Genomic DNA, 16,204 nt, shown 5'->3' with positions numbered 1-16,204 from the left:
GTTACTTTGTTCCTGTTATACAAGCATATAAAGATGCTTAGTTCAAAATATCTTAGATTTAATATTATTTTCACATTTTGACTTATTTTAGAACAAATATAAAGGGTCAAAATATTACCATAGATATCTGAATATTCCCATGAAATATGTCACACCCACTGAGGAATTAAAGAAGTTCACTAAAGAATATCAAATTAATCATTTCCTCCTATAAATATTTTCTTTTTATTTGTGTTTAGAAGTTGCAATTTTAGGTACTATTAACAGAAAATACATAACAAAAGCTTCCTAACAAGTGAAAAAAATAATTATAAATGTTGGAAAAATTGGCCTCATTAACATATTTACAGACTTTTACTTAATACATACGCCTTTGGAAATTAATTATGTGACATTTATACAAGCATCAAAATTTCCAAATCACTGAGTAGTGAGCACTTCAGTTCTTTACTGTCTACACCCAAATTTGAAAGTCATTTTTAGTTTTTGAAGGTAGAACTGACAAGTAACAGAAATGGTCAATCTGAGATACTATTGACATATTGTTCTATTCCTTCGCCTAAAGGTGCTTCTGTTGAGTAAGTGTCCTTATGCTTTTTTTTCTCTTTGCTCTGATCTTCCTGTAGCTTCAGAATTATGTTTCGGATTTCTTCTCTTTTTGTTCTCATTCTTGGTGGAGGAAACCAGTTTGCCAAATTCATAGGTAGTTCAAAATTGAGAATTGGATTCTGAAAATAAAACAATTAAATGCATATTAGAAAACTGTAATAAATAACCTTTCATTTCAATCACAGAAACATTCCAAAGTTAAAAATAAGAAAACCCAGCAACTCATTCAATATGTATTTGTGTATTATCTATCACAGGTCAAGTACTGTGCTAGGTACTGGAGATACAAGACACAGTTTCTGTCACAGATCTTACAGTCTAGATCAGGGTGTGCCAGTGGACCAAATTCTGCCCACTGCCTGTTTCTGTAATAACGTTTTATTGGAATACAGTCACACTAACTCATTTACATATGGTCTACAGATGCTTTCACTGGACAACAGAACTAAGAGGCAATAGAGACCGTACAGTTGCAAAGTCTAACGTATTTACTACTTTATTAACGAGTTTGCTAGCTCCAGTTTAGAAAGACAGGTAATTCAACAATTAAAACAAGAAATATGGCAAGTATTATGACAGAAGCATAGAGTACTGTGAAAATACATATCTGGGGGTTTTATGCAATTCCAAGAGGAAGTGATATTTAGGCTAAGACCTGAAGAAAGAATGTATGTTAGACAGCCAAGGTATGATAGAGGCAACAAAAGAATATTCCAGGTTAGGAAATATGAATCAAGGCCCAGAGGCAAAAAAGAACACCAAACAATGGCATTCAGGTGGCTGGCTGTTATATTAAATGCTAGAGTGAAAATGGTGGGAAAATGAGGCTAGAAGCTTAAATTAGGGGTCATATCACATAGGTGTTTATCAATCATGTGAAAGATTTTGCTCTGTAAATCAACAGCCACAGGAAGCCACTATAAGATTTAAAGTAGGAAAAGAACAGGATTAGATTTATGTTTTTGTAAAACAACCATGAAAAACAGAAGGCAGGAGGCACAGGAATCTGTTAGAGATTGGTATAGCAGTTCAGAATAGTGACACTTGAGGATAAAGAAGTAAACCTATCTGACATTAAGTGACAATTCACAGAAACTAGTGGTCAGCCACTGTATGATGGATGAAGATAGGAGTCAAGATCACTATAAAGAATATCCAAGAGAGGTATGTGTGGTACTGTACCTCTGAAGTCAAAGCCAAGAGAGTGAGGAAGAAATGGTTGACACTGTCGAAGGGTGCTGGAAAGTCAAAAACAATTTTAATATAAGGGTAAGGATGAAGCCAGATTTTAGAGATTACAAAGGTGGAATCTGTAGAATTAGAGTGTGAATATAAACACTTCTTAAGAAATATATCTATGAAGAGGAGAAAAGAGGCTAAAAGAGGCAGTGTGAATCATGGGAGAGATTTCTTAAGGTGGAAAGAACTAGTAGAGAGGGCAGGTTGATTGTTCAGTGATAGAATGAGCTCAACAAGCCTTGGATTTGATGAACTGTAAATATACTATTTTTATCCCTTGAAGGTTCTTCCATTTAGAAGTTTTTGCTCCATGGAACAATTTTTGAAACAATAATTTTGAAACTCTGAAATATTTGCTTATTGTGTTTTTTACTAAGGTAAAGTAAAATGCACTATTTTATTATTTATTATATCAGATCCAACAAATTGAAACCCACCTCAAAAAAGCTCTCTACATACTGCAATACATATACACCACAGTCACTGAAGTTGTTCTGCTGTGGTACTTTTGGATTAGAGCCCTTCATAACATCTTTGGAAAAACTTCTTTTGCTTCCTTTTTTAACTTCCCATTCCACTTCTAAATACCTGCAATAATTCATATATATTAAGAATACACATATATAAAAATATACATAGTTCTTCACCCCATCAGAATACAAAATAAAGTGTGAACTTACTCTCTTAAAATTTTGACAACATTTGACCGAGAAGGGCCTCGGAGTGAGTCCATAAGTAAGATACAAGGTCTGCAGGGTAAAAATAACCAAAAGTCGAATACTTCATAATATTACAAGGGCATACAGGGATTAAAAGTGGCATATTATAAACAATCAAATTTGAAACATCCAAAATTCCCTTTGTATGACTCAGTACTAGTGACGGGAAAAAAAAATGAACCTTATAGACACATTTGAACTTTATAATCTAATAATACTTAAATATCTATGGATATATTAAATATTGAATTATAGAATATTAACCGTATCTTAGCTATATTTTATACTAAAATTCTGTAGTTGGTTTCTAAAAGTACTTCAAAATTAGGAAAAAGTCAAAACAATTCTGAAAATGTGAACATCCCCATATTCCAAATCAACAAAAGAAGGGCCATGAAAAAGTAGAAAGAAAATAATCCCCCCGACCCCAAGGTCTTACTCTTGTCACCATGTGAAGTGGCGTAATAACGGCTCACTGCAGCCTCAATGTCCTGAGCGCAGGTAATCCTCCCACCTCAGCCCCCTGAGGAGTTGGAACTGCAGGCATGTGTGTCCACGCTCAGCTAATTTTTGTATGTTTTTTGTAGAGACAGGGTTTTTCCATGTTGCCCAGGCTGGTACAGAACTCCTGGGCTCAAGCTATCTGCCCGCCTCAGCCTTCCAAAGTGCTGGGATTATAGGCATGTACTACTGCGCCCAGCCAAAAACCTCATTTTTAACTAAAATTTATTATAGATAAAACAGGTAATCATCATATAAAACAATTAGTTTAGAATGTGTGGTTTTTTTTTCAAGATTTAACTTCAGAACACACTGTATAACACTCTGTATAACTCTGTATATAAATGTTGATGGCTGATGATTCAACTTTCAATATTTTAATTCTATAAAGTTATGTTGTAAACTCAAGTAAGGAAGTCTAATGTAGAGCCCAAAGCCCTCAAATGTTAAAAAAATCAAGGTTATTTTTTAGCCACCACACTTGGTTTTTTTTTTTTTTTTTTTATTAACTTTTTCCAGAGATGGGGTCTCACTGTGTTGCCCAAGCTGGTCTTGAACTCCTGGCCTCACGCAATCCTCCTGCTTTGGCCTTCAAAAGTGCTAGGATTATAAGTGTGACCCACTGTGTCTGGAATTGATCTAGGTTCTTCCTGCTAAAATTTTATAAAGTTTGGAGCAGATTCTTTAACTACCCTAGGTCTCTATTTTTCTGTAAAATGATGCTTCATTTTCAAAGTCTCTTAATAGTTTCTGTCAACATTTTCTATAAAAAAAAGTCAAAGGAGATTAAACCTAGAAATAGGTAATACTTCATCTAAGAAGTTTAACATCGCTGGAGAGACCTCAGAATAAACATGTACTTCTGAAAACCAAAACTGACTCACTCTTATTTGGAGCTCTCAGTTGGAACATGTCTCTTACATCTGCCTTAGGTTACTCCACAGCCTTCATAAAGCAGCTAAGGAATCAGTGTAAACTCCAACCCCATGTTACTATTTTGATATATAGTAATTTCTGCTCCAAAACACTGTTAAGTAAAAAGGAACAGTGGTTCACTATCAAAACTTGTGGCCAGGCGCGATGGGTCATGCCTGTAATCTCGGCACTTTGGGAGTCTGAGGCAGGCAGATCGCTTGAGGCCAGGAGTTTGAGACCAGTCTTGCCAACATGGCAAAACCCCATCTCTACTAAAAATACAATACTTAGCCAGGCATGGTGGTGCGCACCTGTAGTCCCAGCTATTCCTGAGGCTGAGTATGAGAATCGCTTGAACCTGGGAGGCGGAGGTTGTGGTGAGCTGGGATCGTGCCACTGCACTCCAGCCTGGGTGACAGAGCAAGACTCTGTCTCAACAAATATATACAAAAAAAAAAGTAAACAAAATAAAACATTTGTGTGTGCACACGTGCATGCAGAGGCTGGGGAAACTGGCAAATGGAGGACTGAAATGATTATCCATTCTTCCCGTTTTAATCCCTGGATAGCATGCCTCAAGTTTCCTCACTGACTCTGACAGCATTTATGAGTTTTGCTTAAGTATTTGTTTAAAAAAAAAAAAACTGTCCTGTTATGTTTTATTTTATGAGCATACTGAAATAAAAATTATGTAGTTTGCAAGATACACAGTTAATGCTTACTGTTTACAGATAGTAGGCTTTAAATGCCACTGTCCTATTTCTGAATTGCAGCTGTCATCAGCAAGGAATCCATCATCACTGCTATCATCCTATAAGAGACAGCCTACTGTTAATATTGAAAATATATAATCTAAATAACTAATAACCTAACAAAATAGCACATTGGAGACAAAATATTTGTAATGAATGTCAAAAATTTTTCTCTATTTAGGTGATTAGACAATAGAGATATATGTTACTTAGTTCCAATTATCTAATGCTACAACACTGATATTTTAAGGAAAAGAAACTACCAAAGGTTTATAACAAATTGTTACATCTATTTACTCAATCTAGAATAAATCTTTAAGATTGAATATATTATGACCGATTCTTATCTCACCAAATATCACTGCTCTGACTTTAGTTTATTTTTACAAAAATTTAGTTTGTTGGCTAAGACAGCTATTTCACAATAGGATATAAATAACATGTTATTTTACATGAATAATGTTTTCACACCAGAAATATTTAAAGGGTTTTTGGAAACACTGTTTTCCTTGAGAAACCCACATAACCATCTCACTTGACAGAAGCTAACTTAAGGATACTGTGTCCTTATTCTGCAGATTCTCTTGAATGTAAAATAAACAAGGCTTTTTTGGTCATTGTTGTTCTTTGAGAAAGCTTCTGGCAACTTTATGAATGGAATAATCAATAGTAGGAATAATAGTAATAATAAAGCACAGTTACATTAGCTTGTTCACATCACAGGTAACTGTTATAATCAAAAGTACCTAAGTGCTCATTATAAATCATGAATGTAATTCCTATATATGTTGGATTGAAAAGCTGTATTTAGCTGCCATACATTGTAAACCAAGAGATATCATAACATGCCTTTTGTTCACAGGAAGATAAAGCAAAAGGAAAGATGGTACAGTATAAAGCCATCTTCACTACTATACAACTCAGTATGTCCTAACAACTAACGAAAGATCAGAGAATTAACAAAATGGTATGCTGTAGATTATAAACTTTTCTCAATATAAAATCCTCTTTAACAGAAGCTAAAAAGTATTTTCACAGATACACTTTATTCTTGCTGTTAATACTGTTTATTAACAGTATTTAATAAGAGACTCTAAGGAAATGTCAAATGAGACTCTAAGGAAAAGTCAGAATTCATCTATATTAACTATAAATATTATCTGCTTCTGCCATGACATATATAAATTGAATCAGGCAGGAGAAAAAAAATCACTGGAAAAATGGGAAAACAATATAATTTTTTGGTACTCATGTACCACATAACTGAAGATTTAAACATTTGCTTCTTGAATGTCAAGTCAGGTTAAAGGTTAAGTATGACCCATAAATGCTTTGAAAGAGGAAAGTGGGTAGTGGTGGTGGTAGCTGAGTTAGGGTGGGATAATTAATATTATATTAAAGTTCAGTCCACACCACAGTAGCAGCAACAACAGCATGAATACATTTATCCTGGCAACTTCTGACTTGAAAGCTGAATTTGTTTTTTAAGATACGATCCAAATCCAGAAGCCATGATAAATTACTAGTTGAAGAAATTGCTTTACAAGACTTTATAAAGTACAAGTTTTTTCTTTTTCTTTTCTTTTTTTTTTTTTTAAAAGAGATGGAGGTTCCTTATGTTGCCCAGGCTGAACTCAAACTCCTAGGCTCAAGAGATCTTTCTGCCTTAGCCTCCCAAGTCACTGGGACTACAGGTATGCACCGCCATGTTCAGCAAGAAAAACGTTTAATCAGATAGAACATTAGAACTTTTTGCCAAGCATTAAGTTTTACCTGGTTATCCTGATCTTCTGAGAATTCAATGAGTTCATCTTCAAGCATTTTACCACCTTCAGGTGATTCATCGCTATAGTTTAGTCTGATATTGCTTAAGCCATCTGTACCAGTAAGAAACATTACATAATAAAAAAGGCCATGTCTATCACTCATGGTACATGAGGCTGAAATTAATGCTAGTAGTTAATTAAGGATATAGTAGTCAAGGACACAAAATCTGCCTTAGTCTGTAATATCACAAACATAAAGTGAGTTATTTTAAAAACCTGGATTGACATGTCAATTACAGTTGTTTCCACTACTCAGATGCTAAAATTCATTAAAATTTAAAAACTAAGTATCAGCTATATGATTAAGTATATATATACTTAAATACATATATATGTATATGTGTAAAGAAGTAAGTACTTTTGTGCTAGGCAAGTCAGGTGTCTTCAGTAATGAAAGCTATGAAAGTCTGAAAATAACCTATGTCCAATAACAGAAACAGCAAATCACAGAACATAAAAGAAAATGCAACTGCATAATAATTAAAATTTCGAAAATGTGGAAAATTATACAATTCAGGGCAAAAATGAACATTAATTACAAGTAAGTAATAGGTCTGTTTTTAGACAAATAATAAGGAACTATTTTGCCAAAAGAAGCTAATCACGTTTCAAAGAAATGTTAAGATTTACTACCACTTCAAAATTTTATTTTACTTATTTATTTATTTTTTATTTTTTTGAGACGGAGTCTTGCTGTTGCCCAGGCTGGAGGGCAGTGGCACAATCTCGGCTCACTGCAACCTCTGCCTTCCGGGTTCAAGTGATTCTCCTGCCTCAGCCTACTGAGTAGCTGGGATTACAGGTGCATACCACCATGCCTGGCATCTTTTTTCTTTTTGAGTCTTGCTCATTGCCCAGGCTGGAGTGCAGTGGCGTAATCTCGGCTCACTGCAAGCTCTGCTTCCCAGGTTCACGCCATTCTCCTGCCTCAGTCTCCCGAGTAGCTGGGACTACAGGTGCCTGCTACCACGCCCAGCTCCTTTTTTGTCTTTTTAGTAGAGACAGGGTTTCACCGTGTTAGCCAGGATGGTCTGGATCTCCTGATCTCGTGATCCACCCGCCTAGGCCTCCCAAAGTGCTGGGATTACAGGCGTGAGCCACTGCGCCTGGCCACATTTTTGTATTTTTAGTAGAGATGGGGTTTTGCCATGTTGACCAGGCTGGTCTTGAACTCCTGTCCTCAAGTGATCCACCTGCCTTGGCCTCCCAAAGTGTTGGGATTACAGGCATGAGCCACCATGCCTGGCCTTATTTTTTTAAGAGACAGGATTTCTCTCACTCTTTTGACCAGGTGGAGTCCAGTGATGCAATCATAACTCACTGTAACCTTAATCTCCCAGGCTCAAGCCATCCTCCTGCTTTGGCCTCCCAGAGTGCTGGGATTACAGGTGCACACCACTATGCCCAGCTGATTTTTATTTATTTATTTTCCTTTCAAAAATTTGAAAAGCATGACTCTTAGGTATTTTAGACAGGATAAAATTAATTTTGGTTTAAGTTACTAAAAAGGTGTTAAGATATTAACATAAACAAGATGGGATGAAAAGGAAGCAAAAAATCTGAAAAGATATATAATCCAGACTGGCTAACACAGTGAAACCCTATCTCTACTAAAAAATACAAAAACTAGCCGGGTATGGTGGCATGCACTTGTAATCCCAGCTACTCGGGAGGCTGAGACAGGAGAATTGCTTGAACCTGGGATACAGAGGTTGCAGTAAGCCAAGATCACACCACTGTACTCCGATCTCAGTGATAGAGCGAGACTCTGTCTCAAAAAAAGAGAAAAGATATATATCTAACTGTTGTGTTCAGAAGCATACTATTTAAAATAGCCAATAAACCAATAAAGCACCATGGGGCCAGACACAGTGGCCTAGCACCTGTAATCCCAGCTAGCACTTCAGGAGGCTGAGGCTGGAGGATCACTTGAGTTCAGAAGGATCACCTGGGCAACATAGCGAGACCCTGTCTCTACAAACAAAATAAAATAATCATACAGGTGTAGTGGTGTGCACCTGTGGTCCCAGTCACTCAGGAAACTGAAGTGGGAGGATCACTTGAACATGGGAGGTTGAGATTACGGTGAACTGTGATTGCATCGCTGTACTCTTAACTTGTATGAAAGTGAGACTCTGTCTCGAAAAACAACAAAAATCCACCACCACAACAAAAAAACCACTATGGGCTGAGGGCAGTGGCTCACATCTGTAATCCCAACACTCTGGGAGGCTGAGATGGATGGACTGCTTTAACACAGAAGTTTGAGACCAGCCTGGGCAACATAGGGAGCCCCTGTCTCTACAGAAAATAAATTTTGCTGGGCAGGTGACACATGCCTATAGTCCCAGCTACTCGGGGGGTTGAGTTGGGAGGATTGCTTGAGTCCAGGAGGTAGGGGCTTCAGTGAGCTGTGACTGTGCCACTGCATTCCAGCCTGGGCAACAGAGTGAGACCTTGTCTTTAAAAAAAAAAAAAAAAAAAGAAAGAAAAAAAGAAAAAAAAGAATTACCTCTTCAATTTATCTTTTCCAAAAATCTGTATTTTTAAGTCTGTTTAAAGCTAAAACACCTGTATCTGAATAACATTTGTCCAAAATCTTCAAGCAATTCAGAATTAGTTACAATCGGGTTACTTCTAGCAGCAAATCATTATTATCTATGTAAACTGTGGTCACATAAATATCTATCTACCTTAAACTAAACTACGAATGCCTTTCAAAAACAGGAGAAAAATAGCTTAAATGATGCAGTCAATTCCCTCCATAAACAAATGATCTGGAGTAAACTGAGAGGTGATGACTTGATCAGTGGTCCTCTCAATCAGTGTCAGTTCCTGAGAACTTTTCATATAATGAGACCATGTGAAGATGCTGAGCGTGATTCCAGAGTTTAAGCGTACACATATTTCATGCACCATGGCAAGCCAACTATTTCACAAGGTGTCAAGTGAAAAAACAGCAAGTGAAAGTAGTGATTCCACACATTGTTACTTCCCTAGTTTACTGTAAAAACCTAATTTCCACTTATTTACTACAGCCTGTTATCTGACATAGTCAACACTTGTTGACTATATGTGAAATCATTGTTTTTTGTAAAACATTTGTTTCAGAGGAAGAGATAGCTGATATGGTATACACATACCAAAAACAAAACAAAAATGTACAAAGTATAATTCAAAAATGAGTAAATGGGATAAACAAGTATTAAGAAGGCAAACTACATAAAACAAGTTATTTTTGGCTTTGGTCTCCATTAGGATTTTTGAGGCTATTTACTCAAATTTAACTGGATGTTACTTGACCAGAAAATTAATTTGTAGGTGAGAGCACTAGAAATCTCTGGAGTTGGTGTATATGAAGTCCTAGGCTTTTGTCCCATTGCTTTAAGTCAAGCACCTTAATTCATCTGAATTTACATTAAAGTATGTAAGATTATTGGCCAAAAGGAGACTTAAAAAAAGAGCCATACTAAAATTTAATTCACATACCATATACACCCATTTAAAGTATACAATCTAATATTTTTTAGTATATGCACAGTCATCACAACCAATTTTTAAACCTTTTCATCATCTCAAAAAGAAACCCCATACCACTTAGCTATCACTCTCTTCCTAAATTCCCACCCACCTCACCTGACCACCCCCAAAAGCCCCAAGCAGCCACTAATCTACTCTAGATTTTCCTGCTCAGGAGATTTCTTACAAGAGCTCAACAGGTCGGGTGAGGTGGCATGCACCTCTAATCCCAGCTACTAGGGAGGCCGAGAAGACAATCACTTGAACCTGGGAAGGGGAGGTTGCAGTGAGCCAAGATTGTGCCACTGCACTCCAGCATGGGTGACTAAGAGAGACTCCATCTCAAAAAAAAAAAAAAAAAAAAAAAAGGCTTAACAATAGCTTTCTAACTCACTAAAATAATATAAGCTGGTATAAGTGCCAAGAGTATGTTCCATATTCACAATTTTTGATAGGTTCTTTCTGAATTCACATAATTTATTCTATGTCCTATACCAATATTTTTCATCCAAAGAAAATTCATTAGTTCCATGAGCAAGGTGTTAGGAAAAAAAGAAGAAAAATGTATTAGATCTATTCACAGTTTAAGAAGTTTGCAAGGCACACAATATAGCATGTTATGGGTTTTTATGGCGAGGACTATTTTACTTGTAGGTTGGAGAGGAAATTATACAATTGACTTGATATCAAATGTAAGAATTTGAACAGAAACTAGCTTTTTATTTATGTATTTACTTTTGAGATGGAGTCTCGCTGTTGCCCAGCCTGAAGTGCAGTAGCACAATCTCAATTCACTGCAACCTCCGCCCCCGGGTTCAAGTGATTCTCCTGCCTCAGCCTCCTGAGTAGCTGGGATTACAGGCGCGTGCCACCATACCCAGCTAATTTTTGTATCTTTAGTAGAGATGGGGTTTTACCACGTTGGTCAGGCTGGTCTCAAACTCCTGACCTGGTGATCCACCCGCCTTGGCCTCCCAAAGTGCTGGATTTAACCACACCTGGCCACAACTAGATTTAACAGGTTCTACAACTACGGAACTGACTCAAGGACAAAAATCAATATATTAGAGCTGAAGAGAGATTTAAACAAGCAGAGATTGGACCAGTGCTCCTCTTCCCACTGAAAACAGTGAAGGAGAGTGAGGAATGAAGAACCAAACTTTAATTGGAATGTCCACAATTATTTTGAGGAGAAAACTTTAATTTCTGCCTTGGTCCATTTGATCTCAATTTACACATTGGTAAATTTGTCTTATACATCTAAGACTGCACAATTACTGTTAATGCTGAATACTGTAAATTTCCTATGAAATTAAATCCAAGTTCCAATAAGTGGAAAATATAAACTTTGTTCTACAATTTCAAAATTGCACTCTAGGGGTGACAGAAGAAACAGAATACAAAAAGGGCACAAGGGGATTTTTTTTTGGAGTGATGAAAAGTTCTCAATTTTTTTGTTTTTTTATTTTGAGATGGGGTTTCCCTCTGTCACCCGGGCTGGAGTGCAATGGCGCGATCTCCACTCACTGCAACTTCAGCCCCCTGAGCTCAAGCGACCCTCCCTTCTCAACCTCTCAAGTAGCTGGGACCACAGATGTGCACCACCATGTCTGGCTAATTTTTTGTATTTTTGGTAGAGACAGGGCTTCACCATGTTGCCCAGGCTAGTTTCAAACTTCTGAGCTCAAGTAATCTGCCAATCTTGGCCCCTCAAAGGGCTGGGATTACAGGTGTGAGCCACTGTGCCCTGGTCAGGTTCTCAATTTTGACTGCAGTAGTGATTACATGACGCTATATATACATTTATCAAAGTTCATTAAGCTACACTCATAAAATGAGTGAATGTTATTATAATTACACTTCAGTATAAATTAAAAGTAAGTTGTATTACTATATTGTTATAAATAAATTCTTTAAAAATTTTCTATTTATTTTTTTTGGAGATGGGGTCTCGCTATGTTGCCCAGGCTGGTCTCAAACTCCTGGCTTCAAGTGATCCTCCCACCTTGGCCTCCCAAAGTGCTGAGATTATAAGTGTGAGCCACCACACCCAGCCATTAACCTGATTTTTTTTTTTTAAACAGGATCTTAATCCGGTTTATTAAAAAATCCAGATTATTCTGAATTTTTTCATTCTTTCAAAGCATTTAGATACGTACCTGTATGATGCGTGGAACTGAAACCTTCATTCTGTAGGCCATTCTCACTTTTAGTCCTATCAGCAACTTTCTGGGATGTAGATTCTCCTTTATTCAATTCTTCATTTTCACTCGCAGTATGATTTATTTTTTTCACACTATATTTTACACTGCATATGTTTCTCTTGTAACGAGGGTCACTTTCTTCCTGCCCAGGATTGGAATCAGTTACAGCTATGCAATGTTTTTTGTTTAGCATCTTCTTAATTACAGGCTTGGCAGAAGAGTTTTGTGAACAACTGTCCATTTCACTGGCTGAAGAAGAAATACAACTGTCCTCTACAGTTGAACATTTCTGTATGACAGCATTTTCATGGTAATGAGGATTAGGTTCATACTTTGGTTTTTCCAAACCGGGGAAACAAACAACAGCCAAAAACCAGTGTGCACTGTAAAAAACAAATGAAATAACTAAATATGTTATTAGAAAAGTTTATTATATTTGGCAATACATATCAATTAAAATGTTTTTTTTTTAAAGTTCTTGCCAATGAATTTATTAAAAATGTCTAATTCTGGCCGTGGGGTAGCTCACGCCTGTAATCCCAGCACTTTGGGAGGCTGAGACAGATGGATCACCTGAGGTCAGGAGTTCGAGACCAGTCTGGCCAACATGGTGAAACCCTGTCTCTACTAAAATGCTACTCAGTAGGCTGAGGCAGGAGAATCACTTGAACCCAGGAGGCAGAGGTTGCAGTATGCTAAGATTGTGCCACTGCACTCCAGCTTGGAGGTGACAGAGCAAGACTCCATCTCAAAACAAACAAACAAACAAAAAAAAAAACCTTATTTTTTAAAAATTCTCAAATTAATCTTGTTTTATATGATCATTGATTCAGTAACAGAATACAATGTCTATTCAAAAATAACATAGTTTGTATTAAAATTATGAAGCCTGTATTTACTTTTGCAAACAATCCCTGAACCTCTTGTTTTTTGAATGAAAAATTCATTGCTTTTTCTGGCAAGTATGTAATTTTGCAACTTATCATTCCCCTTTGCCTTCTGTTTATGTAAAAAGATGGAAAAAGATTAAACTATCGGTCAGGGGCGGTGGCTCACGCCTGTAATCCTAGCACTTTGGGAGGCCGAGGAGGACGGATTGCCTGAATTCAGGACTGAATTCAGGAGTTTGAGAACAGCCTGGGCAACACGGTGAAACCGCGTCTCTACTAAAATACAAAAAATTAGCTGGGCGTGGCAGTGTGCACCTGTAGTCCCAGCTACTCGGGAGGCTGAGGCAGGAGAACTGCTTGAACCCGGAAGGCGGAGGTTGCAGTGAGCCAAGATTGTGCCACTGCACTCCACCTTGGGCGACAGAGTGAGACTCCATCTCAAAAAAAAAAAAAAAAAAAAAAAAAAAAGATTAAACTGTCTTCAGCAGTCTAATTAGGTTATATGATTTTCAACATTTTCTAAGAATTGCATATATAGTTTTGTTCTTTTTACTGTTACTGTGTGTTATTAAGATAGGAAAGGCTTAATATCAAAATATGTATATAAGTAATGTTTTATCTTATGCTATATTGAAATTTAATACGTTAAAAATAAATAACATATCTAATTTAGTCCTTGTACAAAAATTTAAGTATTAGTAGACAGTTCCAGCTATCAAGCAGTGCTTATGATACAGCTGAATTCAGGTATCAATGTTCCCAACAGTAGAGCACAGGACACAAGCAAGAAGCTGTACAGTACTGGCTAACATTCATTTTTTGCTAGACACAGGGCTCTGTTGGGATACAAGGAATAGGCTATAGATGTCAGGAAGCTTATTGGTCAAGTACAATAATGTTTGTCCTATGATAGGGTTTTCAATAAATATTTGCTGGATGAAAAACAAATTATCTTGCCGTGGATAAAAATTATTCCACATTCTCATTTTTGCAAAAGATTAGAGTACCCAAGGCAGTAATAAGAAACAGCACTATCTATCTCTTCATCGAACAGTATCCAGTAGAAATGGCTGTCATAGGCTGGCTGGCTTCATCTTCAGTATTGCAAAGGCCAGATGGATGAATGCTTGCTTCTCTCCTGTTCTTCGTTATTAATCCTTAGTACCCTATGGATTTAGATCAGGCTAACGCACCAACCTCCTCGTTTCATCATTTCTAACACATAGCTAATTTTATTTATAAAGTCACATCTCAACTTCAGACATGTTGCAATGAGAAAAAAATGTGTTTTAAAAATTGATGCCGGATATGGTGGCTCACACCTGTAATCCCAACACTTTGGGAGGCTGAAGCAGGTGGATCGCTTGAGTTCAGGAGTTGGAGACTGGCCTGGGCAACGTGGCAAAACCCCGTTTCTACCAAAAACACAAAATATTAGCTGGGTGTGATGGCACGTGCCTGTGGTCCAAGCTACTGGGGTTGGGGGCTGAGGTGGGAGGATAGTTTGAGCCTGGGAGGCGGAGGTTGTAGTGAGCCAATATGGTGCCACTGCACTCCAGCGTGGGAGACAGAGTGAGACCCCATCTCAAAATAAATAAAATAAAATTGGTGAAATACAGTGTAATACAGTGACTCTCAACCTACTGCTGTAATAAAGCCTATCACAGTTCTTAACATTTCTTAGCTATGCCAATATGGCTAAGCTACAAATTTCCTCACCTAAAAACTAGGAAAAATCCTTTTTGGCCTAAAAGAGAAAGCTGAATCAGACCATTACTTCCAACAATTACTTCCTTTAAGCCAGGGTTTTGCTTTTATGATTCCTTTTAATAATAGCTACATTAACTTTAACAGCAGGAGAGATGCTAACACAGACTTTTGGCCAGGCGCAGTGGCTCACGCCTGTAATCCTGGTGCTATGGGAGGCTGAGGTGGGGGAACTGCTTGAGGCCAGAAGTTTGAGACCAGTCTGGGCAACATAGCTAGACCCCATCTCTAAAAAAAAATAAAAAAAAAAAAAATTAGCTGGGCCTATGGCACACACTGTAGTTCTAGCTACTTGGGAGGCTGAGACAGGAGGATCACTTAAGCCTAAGAGTTTGAAGCTTCAGTGAGCTATGATTGCACCACTGTACTCCAGCCTGGGCAACAGAATGAGACTCTGTCTCTAAAAAACAAAACAAAACAAAATACCCAGGCAATTTCACTTAAGATGGATTAGACCCATACATCAAATTTGTGTTCCTGGAAATTACTATAACAATTTTTAATAAACAGCTTAGAAACTTAAGAAAAAAATTGGGCCAGGTACAGTGGCACATGCCTGTAATTCCAGCACTTTGAGAGGATAAGGCAGGTGGATTGCTTGGGCTCTGGAGTTTGAGACCAGTCTGGGCAGCATGGCAAAACCCCATCCTCTAAAAAAACACAAAAATTAGCCAGGCGTGGTAGCATGTACCTATAGTCCCAGCTACTCAGGAGGCTGAGGATAGAGGATCGCTTAAGCCTGGGAGGTTGAGGCTGCACTAAACTGACATCATGCTACTACATTCCAGTCTGGATGACACAGAAAGACTCTATCACGAGAAAAAAAAAAAAAAAAAAAAAGGAAAAAAAAATTGGTACCACCAGAAAAAATAAAAACAAAACAGGTGACAAATATATGGCAGCCAATCTAACATAATTAATGCATAAGTATTTGTAGCTTTATCTCTTCAAAAAAAAAAAAAAAGCAAAAACAAAAACAAGCTCTCTTGATTTATAGGCTATTTTTAAATCTATAAATGGTAGAGTCCTCTTACAGAGTTCATTCTCTACCTCTCACTAAGATGACTGGAAGCACTGATAATAACTTCCATGCACAGGTATAGTGATTAAGAGGTATGTGCCTCTATCCCTAAATCTTGTGTAATCAAATTATATTTCTATTTAAAATGTTTATAATTCATTTTCTCCCTTTCACTTAGTAAGCTGTTCACATGTTACTTTACAAGACAAATTTGTACCCAGTCAAGAAACCTCTTTTCATTC

General features: G+C 37.2%; 3 protein-coding genes across 12 annotated transcripts in view; 2 read left to right on the top strand and 1 right to left on the bottom strand.

Annotated features, from left to right (window-relative positions):
- COL12A1 (collagen type XII alpha 1 chain) overlaps positions 1-16,204 on the top strand; it is a 1,021,934-nt gene that overhangs the window by 383,233 nt on the left and 622,497 nt on the right. The gene's annotated exons all lie outside the window — the stretch shown is intronic.
- Positions 1-16,204, top strand: part of LOC126952142 (cytochrome c oxidase subunit 7A2, mitochondrial) — a 1,153,643-nt gene that overhangs the window by 675,496 nt on the left and 461,943 nt on the right. The gene's annotated exons all lie outside the window — the stretch shown is intronic.
- The window catches only part of SENP6 (SUMO specific peptidase 6), a 110,190-nt gene continuing 94,192 nt past the window's right edge, over positions 207-16,204 (bottom strand). For all 7 annotated transcript variants that reach the window (XM_050786493.1, XM_050786494.1, XM_050786490.1 and 4 more), the window contains 6 exons: positions 12,240-12,667; positions 6,509-6,612; positions 4,706-4,794; positions 2,529-2,597; positions 2,286-2,436; positions 207-728 (listed from right to left, as the gene is read on the bottom strand). In XM_050786493.1, the coding sequence (XP_050642450.1) occupies positions 519-728; positions 2,286-2,436; positions 2,529-2,597; positions 4,706-4,794; positions 6,509-6,612; positions 12,240-12,667 (1,051 nt within the window). In that variant the 3' untranslated portion in view covers positions 207-518. The remainder of the gene's footprint in view (positions 729-2,285; positions 2,437-2,528; positions 2,598-4,705; positions 4,795-6,508; positions 6,613-12,239; positions 12,668-16,204) is intronic.

Source organism: Macaca thibetana, chromosome 4 (assembly GCF_024542745.1).
Source record: "Macaca thibetana thibetana isolate TM-01 chromosome 4, ASM2454274v1, whole genome shotgun sequence".
Lineage (NCBI taxonomy): Eukaryota > Metazoa > Chordata > Mammalia > Primates > Cercopithecidae > Macaca > Macaca thibetana.
Note: the sequence above shows the minus strand (reverse complement) of the source record. Positions and strands in the feature narration are given on the sequence as shown.